Below are 24,848 nucleotides of genomic sequence, written 5' to 3'. Positions count from 1 at the left end.
TAATATCATCTACCTGCCAGTAATGACCAGGTATATTTAGCGAAGGCCGAAAGACAAAAAAAATGAATTGCGCCACAGGTCATCACACCAGTCTCTAGTTAGTGTCGTCCGGCCTAAATCGGTCGATCTTAGTAGAAATTTGTAGATATGGCAACACTTGTGCCCACGGTCACAGTATTTGTATCCTCAACTTGAACTAGAACTGCAAGTTACTGTAGTTTTAAAGATTCCTGTGGAACAAAAGAAACAGCGCTGTGGTAAACAGTGCAGCAAAAAGACGAGCTAATACTGATACGAGATTTCGCGTTCGTAGAATTAGCAAAAACTGGTGTTTTGCGTTTTCACAATAAGGCAAATCAAAGGCCAAGACGTACTTCTCGCAGTTTGTGAATGTAATTTTGAGAACACACACTTCGTCTGCTCAATAATAAATATCTAACTGTAGTCCAAAATAACTCAAGCACATCGGCCACATATCCAGCGAACGTCTCTTATCATAAAACCCTACACACGCAGAAATATTAGAAAAAATTGTATACCGAATGGCGCCCCAAGTTATCCTCTATTTTACGCCTTATTTTTAAGTTTCGTCCTGTGATTTCGGAGCAAGGTATGGTGTTTACGAGCGTCCAATTTTTACCAGAATAATTATTACTGTCCGGCAGGAAAGCTTACCGAGAATTGTAAACTCAGTTGAGAAAATGAGAAAGATCGCGAAGACGCATGCTCACTACAATCGAACAAAAAAGTACGTGAGATGAATCTTTATTCTTACACACACAAGGGAATGTTGCTCATATTATGCGTTGTACCGATAATAAACTTTTGATAACCTACTATTTCAGAAGGGTACACCTGCAGAAATCCTCGCATGCAAACGGCCGTAGTCACGATTTCCTTTTTGATATTTAACGAATTAACATCGCCGAGAAAGTGCAAGTCGCCTACAAATGCCCTGGAGCTTGATGAGCCCGCTATCGGGCAGACAGCTGCGCAATGCAGTTCTATTTTTGCACTAAGGTGGAGATCCCCAGCCGGATTGGCTGCATGGAGCGAGGTCACGCCCATTGGACGAAGTTGTGAAATCGCCGGGGTGACAACAAGGAACTTCAAATTCCTTGCAATCCGCTGTGAAAGAAGTCGACGGGTTATGAACTTGAGACGCGCGTTTGTAGTTTGTTTGTGAGCGATGCTTCTGACATGGTGCCTCTCTTTCGAGGAGGCGATTGCGTAATCAAATCCCCCCCAGCGTTTTACCTACAACCGACGTCACTTACCACGTGCACGCGCCTCGTGCGTGAGAGGCACGCACGAGACACGTGCGCGTGGCTCAGCAAAATGGCAAAAATTGAGACGCAGATAAAAAGCACCACGGGCCTCGCACTCCAAGCGATGCGACAGTTTGGCCTGGCAGTGACACCGCGCAAGCGCGGAGACGAAGACAAATTAGGGTTCCGTCGAGCGCGCCGCTTATCGTCGAGGCGTGAGTGCGACCAGCAGCGACCGTCGAAATGCATTCTCCGGCGACACGCACGTGGCTTGTGGCTCTCTTCGCGACTGCTTACGGTGAGCATCAAATACGCTTCAATGCGTTCTCCTTGCGAAACAGTAGTATGGTTAAATGATGAACCGATCGATTGGTGGATTGATTGATTACGGGCTTCAACTTCAAAATGGACCACGTGTGGCCTGCGAAATGCGCCGGCGTGGGGGACTTCAGATTCATCGTGTACAGCCGGTGCTCCGTAACGCGAATATGAATCGAAGTGCTCAAAAGCATCGGCCTACTGCTTTTGGAAAGGGTACCCGATGAAACTTCATAGTTAATTTCTTGTTATTTTCTATATAGCACGACGGTTTCTTTCCGCCACCTTGATGTGATGCCGTATGCCAGTTCAAAATTACGCAAAGTCACTAACTGCAGCAGCAGCAAAAGGGTTTTTTGCAGGCCGAGACGCTTCTTTCTTTTGCCACGTAACCCTTCCGCCGTTTCTCTAATAAGTACAAACTTTAAACTTTAATATGAAGGCCTCCACTTCACGTGAAAAAGCAGTGTGCTGCAGATTCTGAGTCACCACTGTGCGTGATGCCGTATGCCTGGAAGTGCTCCCATTTCATCGTTCCCTCATTTGGTTTACATCTTTTCGGTTTTGCAGCTAGTTTTACTGCCTCGTTTGGCTCATCCACAGGTAGCTGCGAGTTCATTTTCGGTCGGTGCATGGTGGGTTATAAACGGCCCTCTTTAGCAGTCAACTAATTTTAAGGAAAATTGTTTGGTTAACATGTTCAGACGTCTGAGCATTACAATGCCCGTGCGTTTCACGCCATTGTAATGCAAGTACCGCCATCATGGAGAGAAACTGCCACCTCGTGTTGAACAGCTCGTCGCCTTTGCCGCGGAGCTACTGTGACAAGTACCGCCCTTGGCCTGAGCAATCCCCGTGACGCCGGCTGAATGTCGCATTCATCTCCAGTGACGGATAACGATTGTCTGCTTGCTTAAAAGGTTTCTCTTTCCGAAAAAAAAAGAAGAAAGTTAGTCAAGTAGTTTTGTGCGTACAATATTACATTGTGTGACTGTCAAATTTAAAGTCCTAACGAAAGGGCGACAATTATGCATTCAAGCGTCGATCACGGTGATGCGACCACGTGGTAGGATGAGTACACTTCCACTTAAAAAGGGACATAACGTTATGAAAAGCAAGATAACAACGTGGCCCCAACCAAAGTATGAGTGAGCGGTTTGCTCAATCTGGCCGTACATGCTTGCGCCGACCTACTGACGGCTTCTAGCGCCTCCCTTTCTTCGCCATGCATTGCTCGCGTACGAACGAACGTCAGAGCAGATGCCGCACTTTGGTCGGAAGGAGTGCTTTGCGCCTGCTGCGGTTTATTGCTCCAGTTTTACAATAAAATGAAGTGGAATGACAAGGAATATACAAATACTACACGAGAAGCTGAAATAGTGAAAGAAAGTGGTGGCCCATCCTCTCTGTGAAGGTGGAATAGCCGCGATACGGTTATTGTGGTCCCAGATTCACCGCCTATCCTTGATGCAAACCTTGGTTGACAGCAAAGCCAAAGAAGCGCACGAAACAAAACACGATTGACCAAGGCGTGGACCAAAGGAGTGCACAAAACAGAAAACGTTTGTGTGTAAATTGCGATTGAGCACGCTTCTTAGATAACTGGCTCAATGAAACTCGGAAGCACTAGAGTTTTACCCTAGCAGAGAAAGATGGGGCTGCCCGTTTCTGTCTGGTAGAAGCACATGTATTGAAAGCAGACGGGAATTCCACAGCTTTTGCAACTTCGCTGTGAACTACCTAATTACGAAAAGTAAATTAAACTCGGCGTAATGGTAAAGCCGTCATAACGACCAATTTTCATATCGTCTATAGTTTTGTTAAAGCAAGAGTGACAGTAGGTACGCACGCACATTGTCGTATCACCTGTGCTATTATATGCGTAAGGCTTTCTATGCCCACGCAGCGAGAAATTTGTCCGTCGCACAAGATAATGAATTGCTGATACCCGCTTAGGCACTGGCTCATACTCCAGTAAGCAAGCAAAAAAAATTATCTACCTGAGAGTCTACTGATAGTGAAAATGGTCCATATTGATGACTAATTTACAGAAAACGCATATCCAAGTGATGAGACGTGCAAGCTTTTGCAGAAAATGAAGCGATTTTTCAACGAATCCGAGGACTTAGTTTTTGCACATGCAGATTTGTTGAATTGCCACAGAAAATCCATGGAAACCTAGCCGTAAACAGCTTCACTGCAAAAAATATGGCTACGCCGTGAACCAAGCCGGAGTTTCCTTGTAACCACTCAAATCTGAAAACAATGAAGGTCTCATGGAAATTACATCCTTTGAGGGCTTCTAAAGAATTGCTGCGATTTACAAATTAGGAACGGAATGACAATCTAACTTTGATTATTCGCGCCAAGTGCCAAGTGTACGTGTGCAATATTTTCTCAAAATGAACGCTGCTCTCAAGTGCCGGAAGAAAGCGCTGAAAGAAAACCTGCGGATTCGTGCCGATTAGAAAAATATTAGCACGAAGCTTGAATTGCTGTGTTGCCGGAGAGCTATTGTGACGTTCGCTTCCTAGAACAGGTAATAGATCAATGTTAAAATTACAGAAAGCTTTTACAACGAGGCGTTTATGCCTAGGATTCCGCGCATTTTTCGTGTCCGTCAACAAATCTGCGTGTTTAGAAACTCAGCTCCCGAATTTGCTGGGAAATCACTTCACTCTACGCAAATTATACGTCTCATGACTTTCATATGAATTTTGTGTATATTAGTTATCAAAAGGCACCATTTTAAATATCATAATCTGAGCTAGATTTATTTTTTCCTAGCTTAAGGGGGTTTGCGCCGTTCATTGCTTTACATGACAGGCAAATGTCTTGCTGGGTAGTCATGGAAATGTTCACGCATTTACGAGATTGTGTGTGGGTACCTACCGTCACTCCTGTTTTACCAAACTATCCCCCAAAATTTAGATGACAATTGGCCGCTGAGACGACTGTATCACTACGTTGAGTTTCATTTACTTTTCACAATTACGTAGTTCACAGTGAAGTTGTAAAAGTTGCGGAATTCCCGTCTGCTGATTATACACGGGCTTCTACGTGAGGGAAACGGACAGCCCCACGGTTGTCTGCTAGGGTAAGACTCTAGTGCTTCCTAGTTCCATTAGGCTAATTACCTAAGAAGTATGCTCCATTGCATTGTAACAAACAAATGCTTTTTTTTGTTTCGTGCACTGTTTTGGACTGCGCCTCAGTCAATGGTGTTTTGTTTCGTGCAGTTATTTGGCTTTGCAGTACAGCCACGTTCGCGCCATGAATTTGGGGCGAAGTTAGGACCACAACGACAGCTTAATTAGCACGCCACCTTCCCAGAGTGAAGTGTCCACCAAGTTTATACACTCTGAGGTCACGTAATGGGGGCTGTTGTTAGCGAAGTATCATTTCGATGAATTTTTTTGTCATAGTCTCCGATGACAAGAAAAGTGGAGTCACCATTAGCGAAAGATGCGCCTATGAACTGGTTTGAATAGAAATAACTGAGATTTATTAGCGCGCAAGCAACGTGGGGAGTACGCTGCCATTAAACATAATCAAGGGTGCTAGCACAGGAAACTCGAGGCACAACTCCATAGGGTAATCTGCATACGAGTATCATTATCTGAACAAACATTGAACAAGCATGGCAACGGGTACATTTGAAACGGGCGGTTCACCTGCTCGTTTTCTATTCCAGTTCTTCACAAAGAAGGAACAAGTTTCATCCTTTAATGCTTGAAATTTAGGCCACCTGGGGATTTTTAACGCTCACCTAAATCTAAGTACACGGGTGTTTTCTCATTTAGTCCCCATCGAAATGCGGCCGCCGTGGCCGGGTTTGATCCAGCGACCGCGTGCTTTGCAGCCCAACACCATAGCCATGAAGTAACCACGGCGGGTCCTAATTCAGTAATATCTGACAATATTGCATCATTATTTTTATTTTATGTGCGATGCATGTGAGTTTTGATCACATTTGCTTCCTAAGCTTGACAATTCGCTCTCGCAACGATTTTTATGAGTTAAAAGCCAGTCTTTGGAAAGCTTGCAAGGATTGGAATTTTGTGCATGCATGTGATCACTCTACATTTCTTCTCCTCATTGAGCTTTGTTTTTTTATCAATAATTAACCTCTGATTACGTTTCATGTGTTTAATTTGTTACTTCGCAGTTTCTTGATAATAAGTGAATTTGTGGCTTTTAATATAATGAATGTGATAAAATGTTTTGCATATGTCCTGTTCCGATTTTCTTCAAGTATAGGTCGCAAGAGGTTAGGGACCTAGTTCGCTAACATGATCTTGAATTGTAGCGCGAAGTGAAACGGGCACAGAAAGGAGCAGACAGGTCGAGCGCTCCTTTCTGTGTCCGTGTCACTTCCCGCTACAATCCAAGATCATGTTACCGTACCAACTCGCCCAACTATCTATCCTTTTGCACCTAGTTCGCTACAGTAAGAGCGTTTATTCTTGGCTTTTTAGTTTCTTGGAAGCGGGAAACAGACATTTTGAAAGAAAAAGCAAAAAGAAACATGCAAGCAAGCAAACCGACAAGCAAGGAAGCAAACAAGCACGCAAACAAGCACGCAAACAAGCAAGCGTGCATTGAAGTAAGCAATCAAGCAAGTATGCCAGCAAGGAAAAAAGCAAGAAAGAAAACAAACTAACCTGCGAACCAACCTGCCACCAATCAAACAAGCAAACAAACGAAAACAAACAAACGAAACAACTAAACAAAGCAGCAAGGAAGAAAGCATGAAAGGAAAACAAGCAAAGAATCAAGCAAGAAAACATGGAAGCGAGCAAGCAAGCAAGGAAACCGGCACGCAAGTAGTCATGCAAATGAACATTCAAACCAGCAAGCAAACAAACACGCGAACATTGTTTTGTGACGTTCCTCGATAGTACCATTAACACAGCATGACGAAAAGAACTCTCTCCCCTCTCCCATTCTACGCCGCTGTTTTCTTTCCCCAAAATGTGTTATGCCGAAACTACTTTTCACAAGATTATGATTATTCCAAAGAACTGTCGTGGTCTCAAAGCGCGCTACATCAGCCTAAATTGTCTCCGAAGTGTGACAGTTTGTCGCGTTTGCTATCTCCTTTGCGCTCCTTACGACGCGTATCGATACCGCGGCTGTCCTATCCTCAATGCGGGGCGCTGATTGATAATAGCCGCTGGTACGCTAGAGCCGCTCTGCAGGAAACGGGTCGCTCTGTGTGCTTTACACTTCGCCTGTTAATCAGTCGTTTCCGGTTTTCAGCCTCGAGTTAAGCTTTGGAGTTGATGCATGGACGTGAGTGGGGAGACACGTTCACACACACGAAAATAAACACGCTTTCGTGCATGCTCGCACGCGCGCATCCGCGTTTGTTCACATGCATACACAAATACACATAAACGCGCCAACGCTACCCAGGCCTTCATTTGTTGGTTTACGGCCGACCAGCCGACGCATGCCCTCTTACCCTCACTAGCCCTTATCAAACAAGACGCAACCCTCCATGGCGTCTGAGTTCCTGTGGCACACTCCTGCCGAACGCGAGCTCGCCGGATCCACTCCCGCGGCACTTGAATGTAGACGAAATGCGAAAACGCCCGTGCACTTTCATGTAGGTACACGTGGAGCAGCCCCAAGTGGTCAAAGTTAACCCTGAACCCCTCACAACAGCTTCCCTGATATCCCGGGAGGTGCACGGGGCCGTTAAAAGGCCCAATCTGATTTGGGAGGCACCGGATACTCGAGCTCTACGACCTTCTAGTTTGTATCGTCGCGACACGATTACTGGCGCGTCCGCGTTCGCGTGGGGTCTACGCGTGCACACTATCAGCTACAGAGTTGTTTAAATTGTTTGCTCTTATCACCTGCTCGTGGTTTAACGTTCACATCCCAACAAAAACACACAGGGGAGCAAAAAGTGAATAGATCGCTAAATCATAGCATTAAGTGAGGTTACACAAGCAGGCCGGTTCCTACGCGCTTCTCAGCTGTTCATGCCGCAGATATCGGAGTTATGGAGAGCAACCAAGTCTTTCCTTCACGAAAGGAAATAATTCTTCCCACTAATATTTATTGTTCTCCTGTTCATTAAATTATCGCCTTTCAATAACCTTGACAAGATGTCGACTGGTTTGTGCTAACAATATCTTGCGAGAAACAGCCCAAAGAGGGAGACAAATATTAACGTAGCTCAACGCAGTGCTTACCAAGTGCCAATGCTTCACTACATCTGCCGTCTTGGCATGGAAACATTGCGCGCTGCGAGGGCAATCACTGTCGTTTCCAATCTGTATCGCACAATTTTTCCAGGCTAAGAAGTTTGATCATGCCATACCAAATAGTTAGATGACTGACGCTGTTAAGAGGTTCCGTTAGTTTAATGGGTTTTATAAGAACGGATGCATTGGAGACTACATCAGGCACACTGGGAATTTAATGTCGGGCTCGTAATTTCTCATTTTCGACTAGGCACGGATCCTTCGAAAAAAAAATTATGGAGTTTTACTTGCCAAAACCACTTTCTGATTATGATGCACGCCGTAGTGGAGGATCCAGAAATTTGGACCACGTGGAGCTCTTTAACATGCACTTCAATCGAAGTACATGGGTGTTTTCGCATTTCACCCCCATCAACGGATCCTTTGAAAGAGGTTTCTGTTGCTTTAACTAATTTTAATGGCTGGTGGGTTCTCTTGTCATCGCGTTGTTTTTACAGGGGTGAGGGATGTGGGGCAGCTTTTGCCATAAACAATTAATAGCACAAAATTACCTCCTACTACAGTATCCCTCCTACCACACCAAAAGACAATTATGAACTTCTAGAGAATGATTGCTTATGCTGCTTTGAAGGATTCTTTTTTGCATCTAGCTTCATAACAGCAGTCGCCCGACCAAAATTAGGAGCTGATAAGGCTAATCGATGCCACAAAAGAAATCTATGATAGCAAATTACATTGCAGACATCTAATATAAAAAATTACATTTTGTTTAGAGCCAAAAGTAACATCTTTATGAAAATATATCTTGATCTGGTCATATTCATTGGTGCTTTTCCCTCAATGTGTCGGCACTAGGAAAGGACCTGAATAGTGCCTGATACTTTATGTAGTATCCAAAACAGAAACCTTCGCACGAGTCCCACAAATGGGGGAATGATGGTGTCTTAGAGTAAGCGTATAGTAAAGCTTGATCGTATACAACTACACACCCGTGTACTTAGATTTAGGTGGACGTTAAAGAACCCCAGGTGGTCCAAATTTCCGGAGTCCCCCACTACGGCGTGCCTCATAATCAGAAAGTGGTTTTGACACGTAAAACTCCATAATTTAATTTATTTTTTATACAACAACATAAAATAGAGGGAAAGCGGCTCTTTGGTAGTTTTCTTTTTTTCGTGAGCTCAATCTGTCGCATGACCGAACCACCATTCGCAGACCAAATTACGATAACAAGAAAGAAATTAGGCAATTTCGCGTTCCAACACTGCACATTCGGCTATGAGAGACGCCATATTGAGAGCCTTCCCATTAATTTTTATCACAAGTTTCACCAGTGTTTATTCAGCGTGCACCAAATGCGTTACATGCGAGGGTTTTGCATTGGAATTGCCTGCATTGGAATGCTGCCTGCACGTCCGGAACCGAATTTCCGGCCTCGCGCGCTGCGGCGCCACGCCACAACCACTGAGTCGCCGTGATGGTTCAAATTGAGAGTCACTGAATTGTTCCTTGTGCCCATGAAAAAAGCATTTTTTTTTCGGCACAGCTTTCTGCAGTACGTCCCCGACAGCACTCATCATAAAGCAATATGGAGGGAATTGAGAGAAGACAGGCCTTAATAAAACCCGGAGAGGTTAGCCCAGGAAAGGAGACCTGCATGCTACACAGAACCTACGGGCTGAAATGCCGCGGTTGTTGCTTGGGCCCGGGGTCCTGCGCAGAGGCCACAGCTGATTAGAATGGAGAGGAGGAAAGCAGTGGGAAGCACGTACACGCAATCACTGACGACGTCACGCGAATGAATTCAAAGGCGCTTCAAAGAGAGAGAGAGAGGGAAAATGATTGATGGCCTCGGTGGAGATCACCCAGCAGGCAACGTCAGCACATATTACGAAAACGGTTGCCGACTGTTCGGCGCCGCCTACCGAGGTACTCGCATTGCGTAGCCACCGGCTACCGCGGGAAAGCTTACGCGACAGCCCTGCTCGCTATCGCCATAAGAGGAAGCGGAGACGATGCGCGGGAATTTTCTTCGCTGGGAGCCATTAACATCGCGCCAGACGCTCGGAGCAACAACGTGCGACGTGACAATCAAAAGATGGATCTGCGCCGCACCATCCATGGAGAGCAGACGAGGTCACACGTCCTCAATGGCGGCGCGCTCTAATGTCTCTCGGACCGCGAGAAGCAAGCTGATACAGCGTGCTGCGCACAAAAACGTAGAAGTGTGAAGCGTTGGACCTTGCGCGCCTCGAAGCGGCCATCAAGGGCTCACGACGTCGCCGGTCTCCCTTTGCCTCTTTTTTATTTTTTCACAGGCGAGAAGGACAGCGCGCCTTTTTTCTTTCTTTTTAACTGTGCCTCTACGCAGGACGTTGTTCTGTCCTTTCCGCCTTTCCCACCATGTTTGGATGGTATCATTGAAGAGAACTTGACGAAACGTTGTCTCTGAGCTGAGGCTTCCATCGTTTGGCGTCTCTTGATCATTGAGTATTTCGTAACTATTGCTTCGTGGGATACCAGGAATCATCGACTGCACTATTATGCGGTTGGCATTGTGCTTTGCAGTTGAAATGAAGGCACAGATTTGGATATCCGCGTCAATTTCTTCAAGCCAATTAGACAGAAACACTTTTTTTCAAAGTAACTGTTCTGGGTTGCATACACCGGAAAGCCATCGTGCCGTAGAATTGTTCCCCAGTATCGGGGTGCTGCCACCGGACGCCTCTGTTAGAGACAAGAGTAATAATGATACGATCGCCGAGTAGAAGCCCAGACACTGACAGTTCTCAATTAATTACAAGTTTTGTTAACACATGTCTTGATTTCGTTCTTGATTTAGAAGGACAATTACACAGTGTTGATGAGGACACGCGCTGTCACTGCTTGATTAACGATTGTAGTCTACGAACCATTTAATATAATCACATATCGACGCGATCACATTTCATACTGCCGGTGTAGACGGCACCGCGAACAGGCAATAAGAATTTAACTAAACATGGGGTTTCACGTACCAAAACCCCGATATGACTATGAGGCATGCTGTAGTGGGGGAATCCGCAAATTGGGACCACCTGGGCTTCTTTAACATGCACCTAACTCTATGTATACGGGTGTTCTGGAATTTCTTCCCATCTAATTGCGGCTGCAGTGAATGGGATTCAATCGCTCGACCTCTTCGTTAGCAGCCCAACACTACAGCCACTAAGCAACCAGGGCGGGGTCAATAAGAAGTTGTCATCGATTGCAAAAAGAAGCAAGAAGATACACAAAAAGCAAGTAGATACATTCTCTTTGTTGTGAAATCACAATAGGTTTCTTCTGCGGTGCAGGGCAAATGCATGATGTTAAGCTTTCTTCATGGGAAACATGGATTCAGGTTCTTTTATAACGCTGTGATAGATTGGTGTGCATGACAATTGGTCGTATTTACTTTTCTCCACCTGCGGGCTTCTGTGTTGCTCGTTTTGCAGAATCACGTCATTGTTGATTCCTTCGACCACTGAGTACTCTGCCCGTCAGTGGATTTCGACCACATTGCTTGCATCTTAGAAATCATGCGAAGCGTACTGCAGAAAAAGTAATGAAGAATTATTCTGCCAAATGAAGCGGTCTTGGTGGCAGAGGTCTCTACTGGAAAGTCGGATATAAGAACCTCTACTTTGTCGTGCATGTAAAGCAGCAGTCGAGGCACTTAAATTATATGCCTATGATAACACATTGCGAAAGATAATTACAGATGAGAAAGCTCTACGTGGTAACACTCTGACACTGAGAAAAAACCCGCAGTCATCTTCCTTTGATCTATTCTAAAATACTTACCACGTATTATTCAAACTTAATTGGGGCACTGGTTCGCTAAGAACAGTTCCGAGGGGTATGCGACGTGCTTAAAATCATTAGCATCGTCAGTGGTGCTGCTTTTGATGCGCTATCACGGCGTGCTGACTTGTGCACGCAGCCCCTAAAACGGTAAATTGATGAAGAGGATGAAGAATAAATGTTTGCGATGAATACCACTGTAACCTGTCATTTGAACAATTTCGTCCTGTAAACGAGGCTGTGAATCCCTCATCGCAAAGAGTTAAGTCGTTAACTAGAACTGAAAAAGTAGGTTGGGCAATTTACAAATTAGCAGAAACATTGGAGTAATCTGTAATAGCCTGCCAAATGGGCGGGCACCTAAGTTCGAAAGATAACCGGTTGAAGTAGGGGAGGATTACATTTTTTTGCCAAACAGTCACGGAAAACCGAAATCGCAAGAAAGAATTCTCTGAACCAAGAATTGTTTTGAGGTGTATCTGGCAGACGGCGTCTAGTAGTCGACAGCATTCGGCTATACTTGCGGCTATAGCACTAAGGTACAAAGCAGGAAGAATTCAATTTGAAAATATATTTAGATAAAGCTAACCTCAGCGAGCCATGGAAGAAATGCGATAGGCGTAACGTTAACACGACTAAAAATGAGAGCGCAGCTGATAAGCAATACGTTTGCATGTAATATATATTTAAAGCAAATGAAAACTCAATCTATGTACTGGGTAGAACATATATCTATTTGGGCTGTTGGACCAACAGAATCACTGACAAGACGTGGGAGCACTGGAGGGCACGGATGGAATGTATGCTGGGAAGTGGAATTAGGAATAGTAAAAATAGAGGTCCATTGGTTTACGGATGAAGCGGCCATTTGTTGATGTCTTTCAGAGATGTGAATGCTGAACGCACCTAAAACAGACTGATGGTGCGATGGTACGCTGACATGATTATGCGGTGTGGTTTATGCGAAGTCTGTTAAGTAGGGTCCATAATGTCGTGTACAGTCGCGTGCGATGTGAACTGCAACGCAACGGCCTAGGGAGGAGGCGCTCCTAGAACACAGAGCGGCGCCCACATAAAAAAAATTGCTGTCAGAAAGACCAGTAATTTCTGTGGAGTTCATATCTGCAATTTTTGCTATGTCAGTGCCGGATTATAGCCTCAGGCCCTTCGAACCTCAGGTACCGCGTTGCAGCTCCTACTGTACGCCACTTTAGTTCTCTTAAGAACAGGATACCAGGGCGCACGCTGCTGCTACTTACACCGCCAGACGTTTCTTAATCCCCTATTTTTACCTTACGTTGCGTGTCCGTACTAACAGCATGCTAGTAAACACGTGCAACTGGTAAGCGGGCGCATGCTAAGTGTTGATTGGGGAAATGCCTTTAAGCGGTCATTCAAGCACTAGAATAATGACTGAAATTGTGCGAACTCTCCGCAGCGCCGCCTGTTACGGAGAATGCGCTTGCGGCCACCCCGTGGCCAGATGCATGCGCCGAGCCAAACGTTCGAGAGTCGGAGGCCTTCCTGCGAGACATCGTGTCAAGACTGGAATCCATCCTGCCCGTCACTATCCCTGTTCCGGATGTGTCTACGCACGAGTACACTCTCTTCAACGGCACGCTGTCGCCCCTGCACTTGACCGACGTCAACGTGATCGATGAGGAGGCCACGTGCCAGGAAACGGAACGTCATTTCCCGTTCACCATTTCTGTGAGCAAGGTGAGCAGCCAAAATTTTGCACGTGTTTAGGTTATAATCGGTTGCTTTATTCAGAGAAACGCCACTGTTCCTCCAAAGGAACATTTTCCGAGTTTCGGTTTCATGTTTGCGGTTACATTTACCGCGCCGAGTTTGCTTCGAGTGTTCCGAGATTCATTTTCTTTAAAGAAAGTTTGAGTAAGAAGAATTACATTGCAATATTATTCGCGTTAAGTTCGCCATAACTTCTAGAGTGGATACTATTAAAGCAGTTGCACCCTATGGGTTGTATATTTGCCCCAAGATAATAATCATGTGCTTCGCTTGCGTTTCCTCTCTTGAAAATATTGCGCTCACTACATTCCTGTAGAGATTGCTATGTCATGCTGATAGCGCGCATGCCGTTCGTTACTTGGAAATACCGAGCTCGCAGGTTAAAAAAAGGAAATGCGTGCAATACAGATGACGATTATCGCTTTGGAACAAGATAAACCCCAAAAGGTGTATATTTTGTTAAGAGTTAAATACACTGCCCCCAGCTTATAGTTGAATGATCACAGTGGTCCCAGCTACCTCTGCAAGTGTATGGCTTGAACTCTCGCAATTATGTCCATCTCTGAAATGGCTTGTTTCTATAGGTATCACCAAGAAAAAGAGTCGTAAGATGCGGTTTGTTTCGATACGGAATGGAACGATTTTTTCACGTAAGCCTGAAGAGAGTGAGAACATAAGCAATAAATATCATTATAGCCTGTGAAAGAACGTGTAATGTATACACCCATAACTTTTGCCTGTTCAAGACTGCATGACGTTTTACTACATGATGTTTTCCCTGTCGGGAGGCGAAAACGATCCGGCGCATGCTGGCGATGGCATGCATCGTGTGTGACCAACGGTCTGGCCGGACACAGCGGTGGCAGGGCTCGTAGGAGTGTATTGGTTTGGTGAACAACAATTGAAGGGGGATGCAGCGTAGTTGGCACGCTGCAGATGTGGCTTATTGGATGTTTGGGGTCGAAACGTTCGCGGTTCGTGTCCGCCGTGGCGACGACTAGCACGGTCGCAGGCAGCGGAGACAATAGGGTGCAGAGCTGGCGCGCCGACTGTGAGGCTGGCTGAGAGGGCGGCATGAAGCAAGGAAGTGTGCTAAAAAAGTGGCGTGGGCAAAGCGCGTGAAGGGTCGGTCGGGGGCCGAGGGACAGGTGCGATGTTTGTTGACCCGATGGCGGGCTGCACAGGAGCCGGCGTTGGGTCGGTGATGCAACCGCTGTCACGTGCCATGGTTGGTGGCGATAAAGGCAATGATGTGGCTGGTATCATCGTCGGGCCGACACCCGTGTCGAGAGTGCTGTACACGCACTTACACAAGAACTCTGAGGCCGCGGGACTGCGCGGCATTGCACATGTCAGTCGAATAGACGGTTTCGTGGCAGATCGAGAACGACGGCTAGCCGGGTGAGGATGGCATGCGGGTGTCGGAACAGACGTGCTAGGTGCTGGCCGTGATGGTGCTGGCAGAGATGAGTCGCAGCCACATGCGTGTGTAACCTCATTAGGAAAACATAGACGTTACCAACAATTGAGAAAAACTTTAATGAGCGATAACCTGCACGGTTCAGTTTTACTGGTTTACCATCAGTACGGAGTGCCTTGGCGGTAATTTTTGTTATATTTCACTCAGGAATCTGTGAACCATGCCGTGCTATATCATTATTCAATCCTGCTTGGAGGTGATGTAAATGTTAATACGTTTCAGGGCAACTCGCTTTCTTGGGAACTGATGAAGTGCGCAGTGCTTGTGGTTGGTGGTGTGCCATCACAAACTCCACTTGTGTGTCGCTCACCAGTCGGTCGATTAAAACGTACTCACATCTAGGCCTACCCGACACCGATTTCGGTCTGCCGACTGTCGGCAACAGCGTTTTCCCCTTCGTGTCGTCGCCTCTGTCACACTGTATCGACGCCAACAATCGGCTGATAGTCGGCAGAAAGCTCGGCGTCGGTGCATTCTGACAGAAGCCGACACGAATGTAGAAAACGCTGTCACCACCAGTAGGCGGTCCAAAATTGGTGTCGGCTTGGCCTAAAACTAGTAAGCCTTTATTTATAACGTCATCATAGGTATCGACACCACCACACATATGTCTAGAACAATCAGTTGTGACAACAGTGATCACTGTCCGATCTGTATCATATTTTCATCGAGATCAAGAGTGTCAGTATGTTTTTACGTACATGTCTTTCTCTACCAATAGCAAAACATTGTTGTGAGCGCGCATAATGAACAGTGACTGCCAATTTGTTTGTAGCAAAACTAGTGCTTTTGAAGCTGACAGTGTGTTTCTATCCTCATTCTCTATCCTGTATGACTTGTCCTGTCTTTTCAAAACAGCAAAAACAAAAATGAATGCCAGAAAAACTGATGATGAAGCAAAAAAAACAGTCTATTCAAGAAATTTCTTCGGACACGAGAGCCGACCGAACTTCTTGCTTTTAAAAGGCACATAGACGAAGTGAACCAGCAATTAATAAAATGAAAATAAGTTTTTGTACAACCAACTGTGTCCTCATAAGTATTGTAATCCTCCTGAAAAGAAGTGGCCAATTAGCAATGAGGTAATTAACGGCTATCGGGCGGCCAAATATTACTGAAATAAACGTGGACAAAAAAACAAGCTTTTCTGTGCTTCTCAGCCGAACCTTTCTATGAGCATTTCACAGGCATCGTAAAGCCATCGAATAATGCGACAGATTCAAACATCGCTCAAACATTCCTTCAATCAATTTTGCTCGAGTGAATTCATTGTGCACAAGTGTGCCAAATGTTTTTAAGTTTAATAAATAGCAGTGCAATATACATGGATTGAATTGTGCTTGGCGAAGTTATGCATTTTATTCAGTTCATTGCACCTCATCTTACGTACATATTTATTTTGTTCTTGGACTCAGCTTGTCTTCCGCGCCAAATGAAAAGTGAAAAAATACCATGTCGCTGATGTGGAAGAGTGGCGACAGAAATGCAGGAAATTATAGAATATTTTGAATACTGTCTCTGCTTCCTAAGAGATTAGGGAATGTTTTATTGCGATAGCAGTTATACGGACACTCCAGGCGTATTTCTGCTTTCATCGTCGTCGTCGTGATGCACCCTATGAAGTGAAAGGGCAATCACATCGCTGCCGCGCGCCGTATGCTGTGTCTACGAGTGGAAGGTTGGGGCGGTGAGCCGATGATGGTGGTTCAATATTACTCGCGCAAGGGAAGAAAGGAGGCGAGGAAGCTCGCCGTCTTCCGTCCTGCGCAAGGCAACGGGGGAGCGAAGGAAAGGGGAAATTTACGCCGACGGCAGCTGCGGGTGGAGGTGCCGTGCTCCACACGCCTTATCTTGAAAGCGATCAGCGATGGCGACAGAAAGCGCCGAGTGCCCATAGCTTTGTGTGAGCTGTGTTCTCTACGCTCAGTTTGCGTTGAAGCGAGAGGCAGCACGACGGTTAATTTGCTCATTGTTACTAGCGCGATTATTCACTCCAGCGTTTTGAGAGCGAGTGTGCGCGGTCAAGTGAGATCTGTTCATCTTTGCTTCTGCGTACGTGACATCACGCTGTTAATTTAATTGGTAAGCATTTTTTTACAAATTTACACTGCTGATAAAACTACATTTCCTACTGCGTATAGTTGACTACCAAACTACTATCTCAATCGATATCAAATTTCGCTCGAAAGTGTGACTGTGCATGATAATTCTTTTCTGAAGCATATTGTTCTCCGTGATTGTCAGCAGGGATTCAAACAGGGTAGATCGATCAAAACTACGCTGCTAGCCAAAAGCAATAGGTTGTAAAGAAGTGTGAATAAAAGAAGCCCCACGCTTGGCCGTGTGTGTTCAGACTGCACCAGTCCAAGCAATCATTTCAACCACAGTATTTCACCAATTTTTTTATTTGCTTGCGGTGCACGTGGTGTGGCAAACCTGCTGTTTCACTCCTATGTTCCGGAGCGAAAGCAATGTATAGTTATCGACACTTTTATCTCGGCTGACATTTTTTTTCTAGCGTGCACATGGCAGAGTTTTGGGTACGCTTCTTTTTATCGTGCGTAAACGACATTCTTCATACCGGTGATGGCACAATGTTTCTTTGGTATGCGGCTGACACAAGCCATTCCTTCTGTAGCGATAATGTCACTAAAGTTTCCTAACGAGCTAACGAGCCCCTGCGATTGGTTCAGCTGGAGTGGTTACAAAATCAAGTGCACAAAAGAGGAACTCAATTCTATTGAAGACTAGAGGCAGACGAGTCTGTTCGGATCGAGGACCATTACGTCGTGGCGCGCAAATTGATATTGTTGATCAAGATAAATGGCTTGGTATTTTCTTTTTTTGTTTTATTATTATGTTGTATTATCACGCTCAGTTGATGGCAAAATCAGTAGCATGCGGTGCAGGCGCCGTGTCATGCTGTTGTAATTTTTTGCAAGGTAGATCAGTGTCACAAATATATCACACACTCATAACGTGACTTCTAAGCTACTGTACTCTTGTCTGCGGCCCAACTACACCAGAGTAAGCTTTTCTTCTTCTGCAAAAACAAGGGCTTGGTCACGGAGCAAACGTTCTTGCCTTGCACAGCGCTGCCCCGTTCTTCGTGAAACAAAACAGTAGATGTTATGAATATTTTTGAATTACGATTGTACTGTTCTTACTTCTTTTCTTCAAAAAAAAATTTAGAATGTCAGTAAGTTACCTGTCGGGACGGAAGCGGCAACGCGATGATTTTCGTAGCCTTGCTCAAAACATGTGCGCAATATCTTATAGCTTCTTCATCTATGTTAATCAATCACTGCTTTGAATTTTAAAATCAGTGAACAAATAAAAAGCATGAGTTCACTCTCTTTACGCGGGGCCATATGCGGCAACATTTGGTGCGCAGGCATCAGCCATAATTTTATTTTTCCTGTGCTCAGGGAAAAAAACTTTGCTGTCTAGAACCCGGCCGAACGTATTTTTCCCACTGTTGTTCGCGCAGTATCTTGAAGATTGCGTGCACAACTCAGCAATTTGTTTCATTTTTGTAACTTTGATGTAACTAGTGCATATTCTTTCACGGTGTATACCTGAATTGTGTGATTGTTTGCAACATGATGTACGTTTTATTTAATTAAGTGCCGTCACGCTGCTTCATAGGGTCTTCAGGTATATTCAAGCTATTTTGTAAGGTTTTCCCCTTGAGGACCGCCACCTGTATTTGGAAAATAAGGATATTTTATTCAAATTATTGGCATTGACTTGAAGAATGACAAATTTTTACTGGTGCCTATTATGTTCAAATCAGCGGCGTAGTCAACGGAAAATTCTCGTTACCATCTACATATACATGTTAGCAGTTCATGGTGTCTGAGTGCATAAACACTTATGATAGATCGCTGTAATGATGGCTTGGGATAGTGCAAAAAATGTCTCTTAACGTTGGCTGTTGAGTTGACCGGATTTCGAAGACAATCTTATTTGTTGTTCGTAGATGAACGCTTGTGACGGGGCTCTTCTTTATTAATGTCAAAGAAATGCACTGAACCAGAGCCTAAATAAGTGCTGTGAGCGACATCCTGTAGGCCAGTCGTCATGATACAGATATATCCTCGGTCAAAAGTCTAGAAGACATTCCACAAGTGATAAGACCACCGATAAGGCTAATAACCAGCTCCGCACAAGGGCACGTGTAAGAGAAATATGACAATGCGTAGCTCAGAAGACTGATGAGAACCGTCCTTCCTGGAAACACACAACAATAACAATTTTGCAATAAACTAAGTGCTTTGACCAGCAGAACTTCACTAACGCACGCAGTTACCGCGGCGAAAATGTTAAGCAATACTCTCTATAACCAGATTTGCCCAGGTAGACGTGTGAGAAGTGCTTAGAGAATTCACCGCCAAGGATAACATCAGCGTATTCATACCACCACATGGTAATCTATCCAGCTCGTTACCACACCTACGTGTCGGCATTCGGAGCATGGACAGAACTGTAAAGCCCTTGGAGTTTGTTGTATGTGACTCCTGGATGGCCTAATGACGTCCTTGAGACTTGAACAAATGATATTTGTACCTTATTCATTCGCCTATGCTCAGGTGAGGAGTTTAACTCGTCAAAATTGAGAGATAAAAAGATAGAGACGCTGTATTTATTGAAAGCTGTCGATGAATTGCATGGCTTACTATCTGGAATGACACTCCTGGTGCTTGGTCAAATACCCAGTAATCACACAAACGTCGCTGAGTATGTTCGTGTGGGCAACATTGATGCCCTTCATACATAGTAATAAAAATATAAAAATAAATTATGGGGTTTTACGTGCCAAAACAACTTTCTGATTTTGAGCCACGTCGTAGTGGAGCACTCCGGAAATTTCAACCACCTGGGCATCTTTAACATGCACCTAAATCGAAGTACACGGGTGCTTTCGCATTTCGACACTATTGAAATGCGGCTGCCGTCGCCGGAGTTTGATCTCGCGACCTTGTGCTCAGCAGCCCAGCACCATAGCCACTGAGCTTCATACATGGTTATGTGGTTGCATATGATCTGTGGTATCTCCGGTTTTGGTTACAACTCCTTTATTTAATTTGCCCCTTATCATTTGAACAACTTTTCACCTAAATGTTTTCCCATTGACGGGTACTGGGTATTCTTTTGCTATGACGTTGAAGTGTTGTTGAAGAGATACAGCTTCTATCTGATAATCCGTAGGAAACCTACATCAGCAAGGGTGCATGTCTGAATATCAGGAAAGACTTCCCTTCGAGGAGTTAGCGATGATCCCAGGCCAAATCCCATGGAGATGGCAATTTGTGTTTTAACTCTAGGGCGCTTGTGTGAGGCACATTGCTATGTAACATGCGAGTGTTTTGCTTGCAACTCGTGAAGGACAACACTTTTATTACAGAAATTGTTGTCTTTTTCCCTAACACATTCGACACATATTCAAGAGGTTTTCCGTCATTTCATGTAGACAGAGTCGGCCTCAAAAGTTTACTCGATGCGATATTTGTGAATAACCTGAATATTCATTGAACCTAGGCATGCAGCCGATGTTTTTGTACCTTAGTGTACAACCAAGTTAACGATGTACTGTTTTACTGGTTGCAAAATAAATCTGGGCTGAAATTTAGCTATCTCAAGAAATTAACCGCGCGCAAACTTGTAGCGCCGACACAAAAGCCTGAGTCACTGGCCTAACAGAGATGAGCGCGAGTCGCTATAAAGGTGGTGCTGTGTTTCCTAAGAAACGATTAACTATGCGCGAACTTCTGACTATGCACTTTGTTGCATATTATATCTCAGTGAGACATTGGCATTGTTTATGATTATGTGTCGAATTGAACTTATTCTGCAAAACAGTTGCGAGGATGACCAGGCAACAAAGCTACTGCTATCAACCTGGAGGAACATGATCACTTTATACACAAGGCAGCTTCGTAGATGTTGAGTGAAATAACGCATTTTGCATAAAGCTTCTACTAAACACTGTTCACTTCCGAGTCGGTGTGACTGCATCAACAGAGAGAGTAGGATTTGTTGAGTTTTTCCTTCGTTTTCTTTCTTTAGTTCTTCCGTTCTTTTCTTCTTTCTATTTTTCTTTGTTTCTTCCATTCTTGATTTTTCATTTTTTTAAAATTTAAAACCACCTGCTCCCGTCCCCAGTGCAGTGTAGCCAGCCGGAAGTGCCCTCTATTCGACCTTCCATTCATTGCTTTCATCTGTCTCTACTGACACCGACTTTGCCTTCATGTCGCCCTTTAAATGTGATCCGAAATGACCGTAACTATTTTTTGTTTCATTCTCCCAATGGCACGCCCAGATGGACGGTATGTACGAGTATCACCGCACCGGACACAACGACACGGAACCCGAAGACAGCGGCCACGTCGGCGTCACGTTCTCCAGTGCCTACATGAGGGGCACGCTGAGCCAGAAACTGCACGCAGACCACGCAGAAGGAAACGGGGTAACCCTGACGCAGCCCGAGTTCTGGCACTTCAGGATTACACTGGGGAATTTCATGTCGTACCCGAACATACGCAGTTACCCACTGAAGCGGCAAAGCAACGGGCCCTCGTACGCCCAGATGAAGTGGGCAGCCAAAAGAACTTTCTATCCACTCTTCATATGGCTTCCCGAAACGCACGTTCTGCCCGCTCTGCGTCAGGCGTACGGAGGAAGGTTAATTGCTAAGGCAGGACATAAAAAGGCTGAACTAAAGGCGCCACAGTGAAAAGTCTGTGTTGTTTCGCGCTGCATCAGAATAGAAGTAAAGGGAGATTGGAAGCGACTTTTTCCAGGAAAATTGAATGATCTATAATTTTCCCTTTTCACGTGTGCCAATTAACAGAGCGTCTCCTCTCTTTAAAGGCGTTAATTACCCGAGTAAAAAGAGCGGGGTTACCACGTTTTGGCAAATAATACTAACATGATAACTTGTATAACGGTGGCCATTTTGACATGCGCCGTGTTGTTACTTTTGAATAGAAGTAACAGCCATAATGGTTGTGATTTTGATAAATTTATTTTATACGCCAATATTGCACCAACCTAAGCAAAAAATAGCATCCGCTTAAAATTGTACTTCCAGGGCACATAGTAGACATTGTATCTTTGTGAGATGTATGATAAGCTAACGGGATGAGTCACTGCGAGACGCCCCGTGGCCATGGGCGTGCCGTGCGGGGACTACTGTGGTGGTAGCGGCAGTTACCGCAGGCACGGAGGTAATAGAGAGCTTTAGAATTGTGGCCCCAATAGTTTGGGGCCCCAATGAGCTTTTCGGGTGTTAGTGTTGGGGCACGCAGTAGTAAAGAGCTTTAGAACAGGGCTTTGCGTTTGAGGATAGAGTCTTGCGCTTACTGCGCCACTGCGGCATCAAAGAATAGCTATAAAAATATTTAAAATAAAATGTACCTGTTTATGATGAGAATAGTTATTTTGACTTTCATGTTTTAGCGTTTAATTACAATTTATAAGTTCTTCTTATATGCGCTTAGTTTCGAGTAACCGACTTTACGTGCCATAACCAACCAAGCTAAGCCGTGTTAGGCCTATGAGCCATGAAATCCGCATTCTAATTCGGCATCAGCGGCGTCTAATGAATCGATCTTCATAACACATGCTAGAGGAGAGAAAGTGATAGCCGCCGTATGTTCTTCTAGCTTGCTAACTTTATGAGTTAACCGGAATCGGGCCCAGTGCGGTGCTAGGCTAGAGCGGTCGCTTCGATGGGGGCTGCCATGTTTGTTTACGCAAATCTTTTGGGGTAGCTTTTGGGGCATATTTTGGGGCTCCCGGTAAATCGGTGAAATAGCGTGCCTGTTGCAAAACTCAAAGACACTCTGCGTCTCGCGCATGCGCAGTGGCTTCGACGCTATTTCTTTGGAGCCCCAAACATTTGGCGCCCCTATTCTGAGAGTCTCTAGTATAACTGACTCCAGAGGCAAAGCTTGCCGTGGCGCCCATATGTTGAAATCGGTAGCCGCAAGGGCGCGGTCATCTTGCTACGCAAGGCAGGGGCGCATGCGCGGAAGAGGAGATGCGATTCAGAAGAGGCATGCTACGAACGTGATCTCTAGCCTGCGTCGGTAGGGTGGCGTTATCTAGTTTTGGGGCCTTCAAACGCGCCCATTGATGCACCGTAAATTTTCCATGGCAGCATTACTTTACCCTGCGATCTTTCTAGAAGAAATTCTGAATGAATTTTACACACGTTGTCCATACGGACGTGCTAGATATCAAGGCTCATTTTTAAAAAGCATAGTGATTATCTTTCGCGATATATAAACGATAGGCAGTGACATGACAGCGCCTATGTGATTGCCACCTTTTTCGCGGAGCTTTTCGCTAGAATCAGTATGATAACTCTACGACCACCCCGCCGCGGTGTCTTAGCGGCTATGGTATTGCGCTGCGAAGCCTGAGGTCGCGGGATGAAATGCCGGCAGCGGGGGCCACAATTCCGTAGGCACTAAATGTAAAAGTGCCCGTGTCTTTTGCATTAGTGGCGCGTTAAAGATCCCCGGGCGGTGAGAATTACTCCGGAGTCCCACACTACGGCGTGCCTCATAACCAAATTGTGGTTCTGGCCATGTATATTTGCCACTCCTGGCCAGAATTCCAGTCTTCCGTGATTACCAGGTTACCGTGATTGCGTAGCAGCATGGCAGATGCCCTGACTGCCTGATTCGATACCAATGTGCCCTTTCGACTTGTCCTACGTCGTGAAAGTTAGAAATAAATGTTAAAAGTGGTCATCGTTCAGTCTCATTTAACGTGGTTGAAAAAAAAAAACGTGACCGGATTGCGATCCGCAGTTTCTTTTGACGTTAGGCCAAAGAAGAAAGCCCACCAAGCTGCTAAAGCGTTCTGATATCTACCTACCAGGAATATATCAGAACTATTACGTCAAAGTCTTGCCTTTGCCTAGTGTTGTTGACAAATTCGATTTCGCCTTGCCATCTGCTAGCCGCCTGGTTAGCTAAGATGGTAAAGCGGCTTCCCCCGAAAGGCGGTAGTCTCGGGTTCGAGTCCCGGACTGCGACAAATTTTTCTTCAACTGCGAGGCTTTTCTTTCTGGAAACCAGTATGGGTTTCCTTTGTAACGCTTGGGGTATGTTTGGGCTGACGCCTCACTTCCCCTTATTAATTATCTACCAGGCAGTGCCACCCCGTCAGCATTGTTGACGCTTTGGCAATGGGGAAAGCGCTAGATTCTAGTTCTTCGCCGATATCGATAATTGACTGCTTAGCTGAAGTATGGGGCACACCCCCCCCCATGGTATGCTAAAGCCTTGTTCTTTAATATGTACGGCGGTACCCCGGAGAGGTGGCGCAGGCGCAGTTGGCCTTAAGTATCACTTATCCCGGTACAGACATCATGCAGAGCTAGAGCACTCTAACGCACTTTTACGTGTGGACATTATTATCGAAATGCCACTACGTGTGTTACATTTACATGATAACACCCCAACTGCTGTAAGAACTCTAGGCCCTAGCACATGAGACCTAGGCATGGAGTGGACGCTTGGTACTAATTATGAGTAACACTACGCAGTCCGAAATATGTTCGCGATGGTATTTCCTTTATCAGCGTGCATTACAGGGGATTCACAAAATATAGTAGCCGCCGGTGTTATTCTTAGCACCAAATGAAAGACACAGTTTTTCCTATGTACGAAAAGGAAATAATAATATTAGACTGAAGTCGCAGCTCTTTGGAAGTGTGAATTACGCAATGGGGTACCCTTTAATAGTAATATCATCCTCGTTCTTTTTTGTATCATGTCCGACAAAACTGGGCTCAGTTTTTCAAAGAGCGTGTTGGAAGGAATGTGAGACCTGTAACTTATTTGAGGCTGTTTATAATATTTGAATGTTTTCTTCATTAGTGGTCGTGCGGTCATAAGTAACCCAGGAGTTGCACCCCTGTATTTTCATTCCCGAGTGGCTTGTTGAGCCTAATAAAGAGGTGAAATAATA

At 45.2% G+C, this 24,848-nt stretch overlaps 1 protein-coding gene across 1 annotated transcript; it reads left to right on the top strand.

Moving 5' to 3' along the window:
* The first annotated feature begins 1,377 nt into the window (after window positions 1–1,377).
* LOC142564930 (uncharacterized) lies at window positions 1,378–24,848 on the top strand. Its single transcript, XM_075676139.1, has 3 exons — window positions 1,378–1,566; window positions 13,068–13,348; window positions 21,184–24,848. The coding sequence occupies exons 1-3, from the start codon at window positions 1,512–1,514 to the stop codon at window positions 21,595–21,597; spliced, it is 750 nt and encodes a 249-aa protein (XP_075532254.1). The 5' UTR covers window positions 1,378–1,511; the 3' UTR covers window positions 21,598–24,848.

Source organism: Dermacentor variabilis, chromosome 11 (assembly GCF_050947875.1).
Source record: "Dermacentor variabilis isolate Ectoservices chromosome 11, ASM5094787v1, whole genome shotgun sequence".
NCBI classification, from domain to species: Eukaryota; Metazoa; Arthropoda; class Arachnida; order Ixodida; family Ixodidae; genus Dermacentor; species Dermacentor variabilis.
The sequence above is the reverse complement of the archived record's forward strand: the minus strand, read 5'-3'. Positions and strand labels throughout refer to the sequence as shown.

Bases quoted from the DNA above. Each gene is read 5' to 3' on its own strand.
- LOC142564930 (XM_075676139.1), top strand. From the start codon at position 1,512: ATGCATTCTCCGGCGACACGCACGTGGCTTGTGGCTCTCTTCGCGACT. The intron at 1,567-13,067 runs GTGAGCATCAAA...AACTCTCCGCAG, and splicing joins TCTCTTCGCGACTGCTTACG to CGCCGCCTGTTACGGAGAAT. The intron at 13,349-21,183 runs GTGAGCAGCCAA...TGGCACGCCCAG, and splicing joins TCACCATTTCTGTGAGCAAG to ATGGACGGTATGTACGAGTA.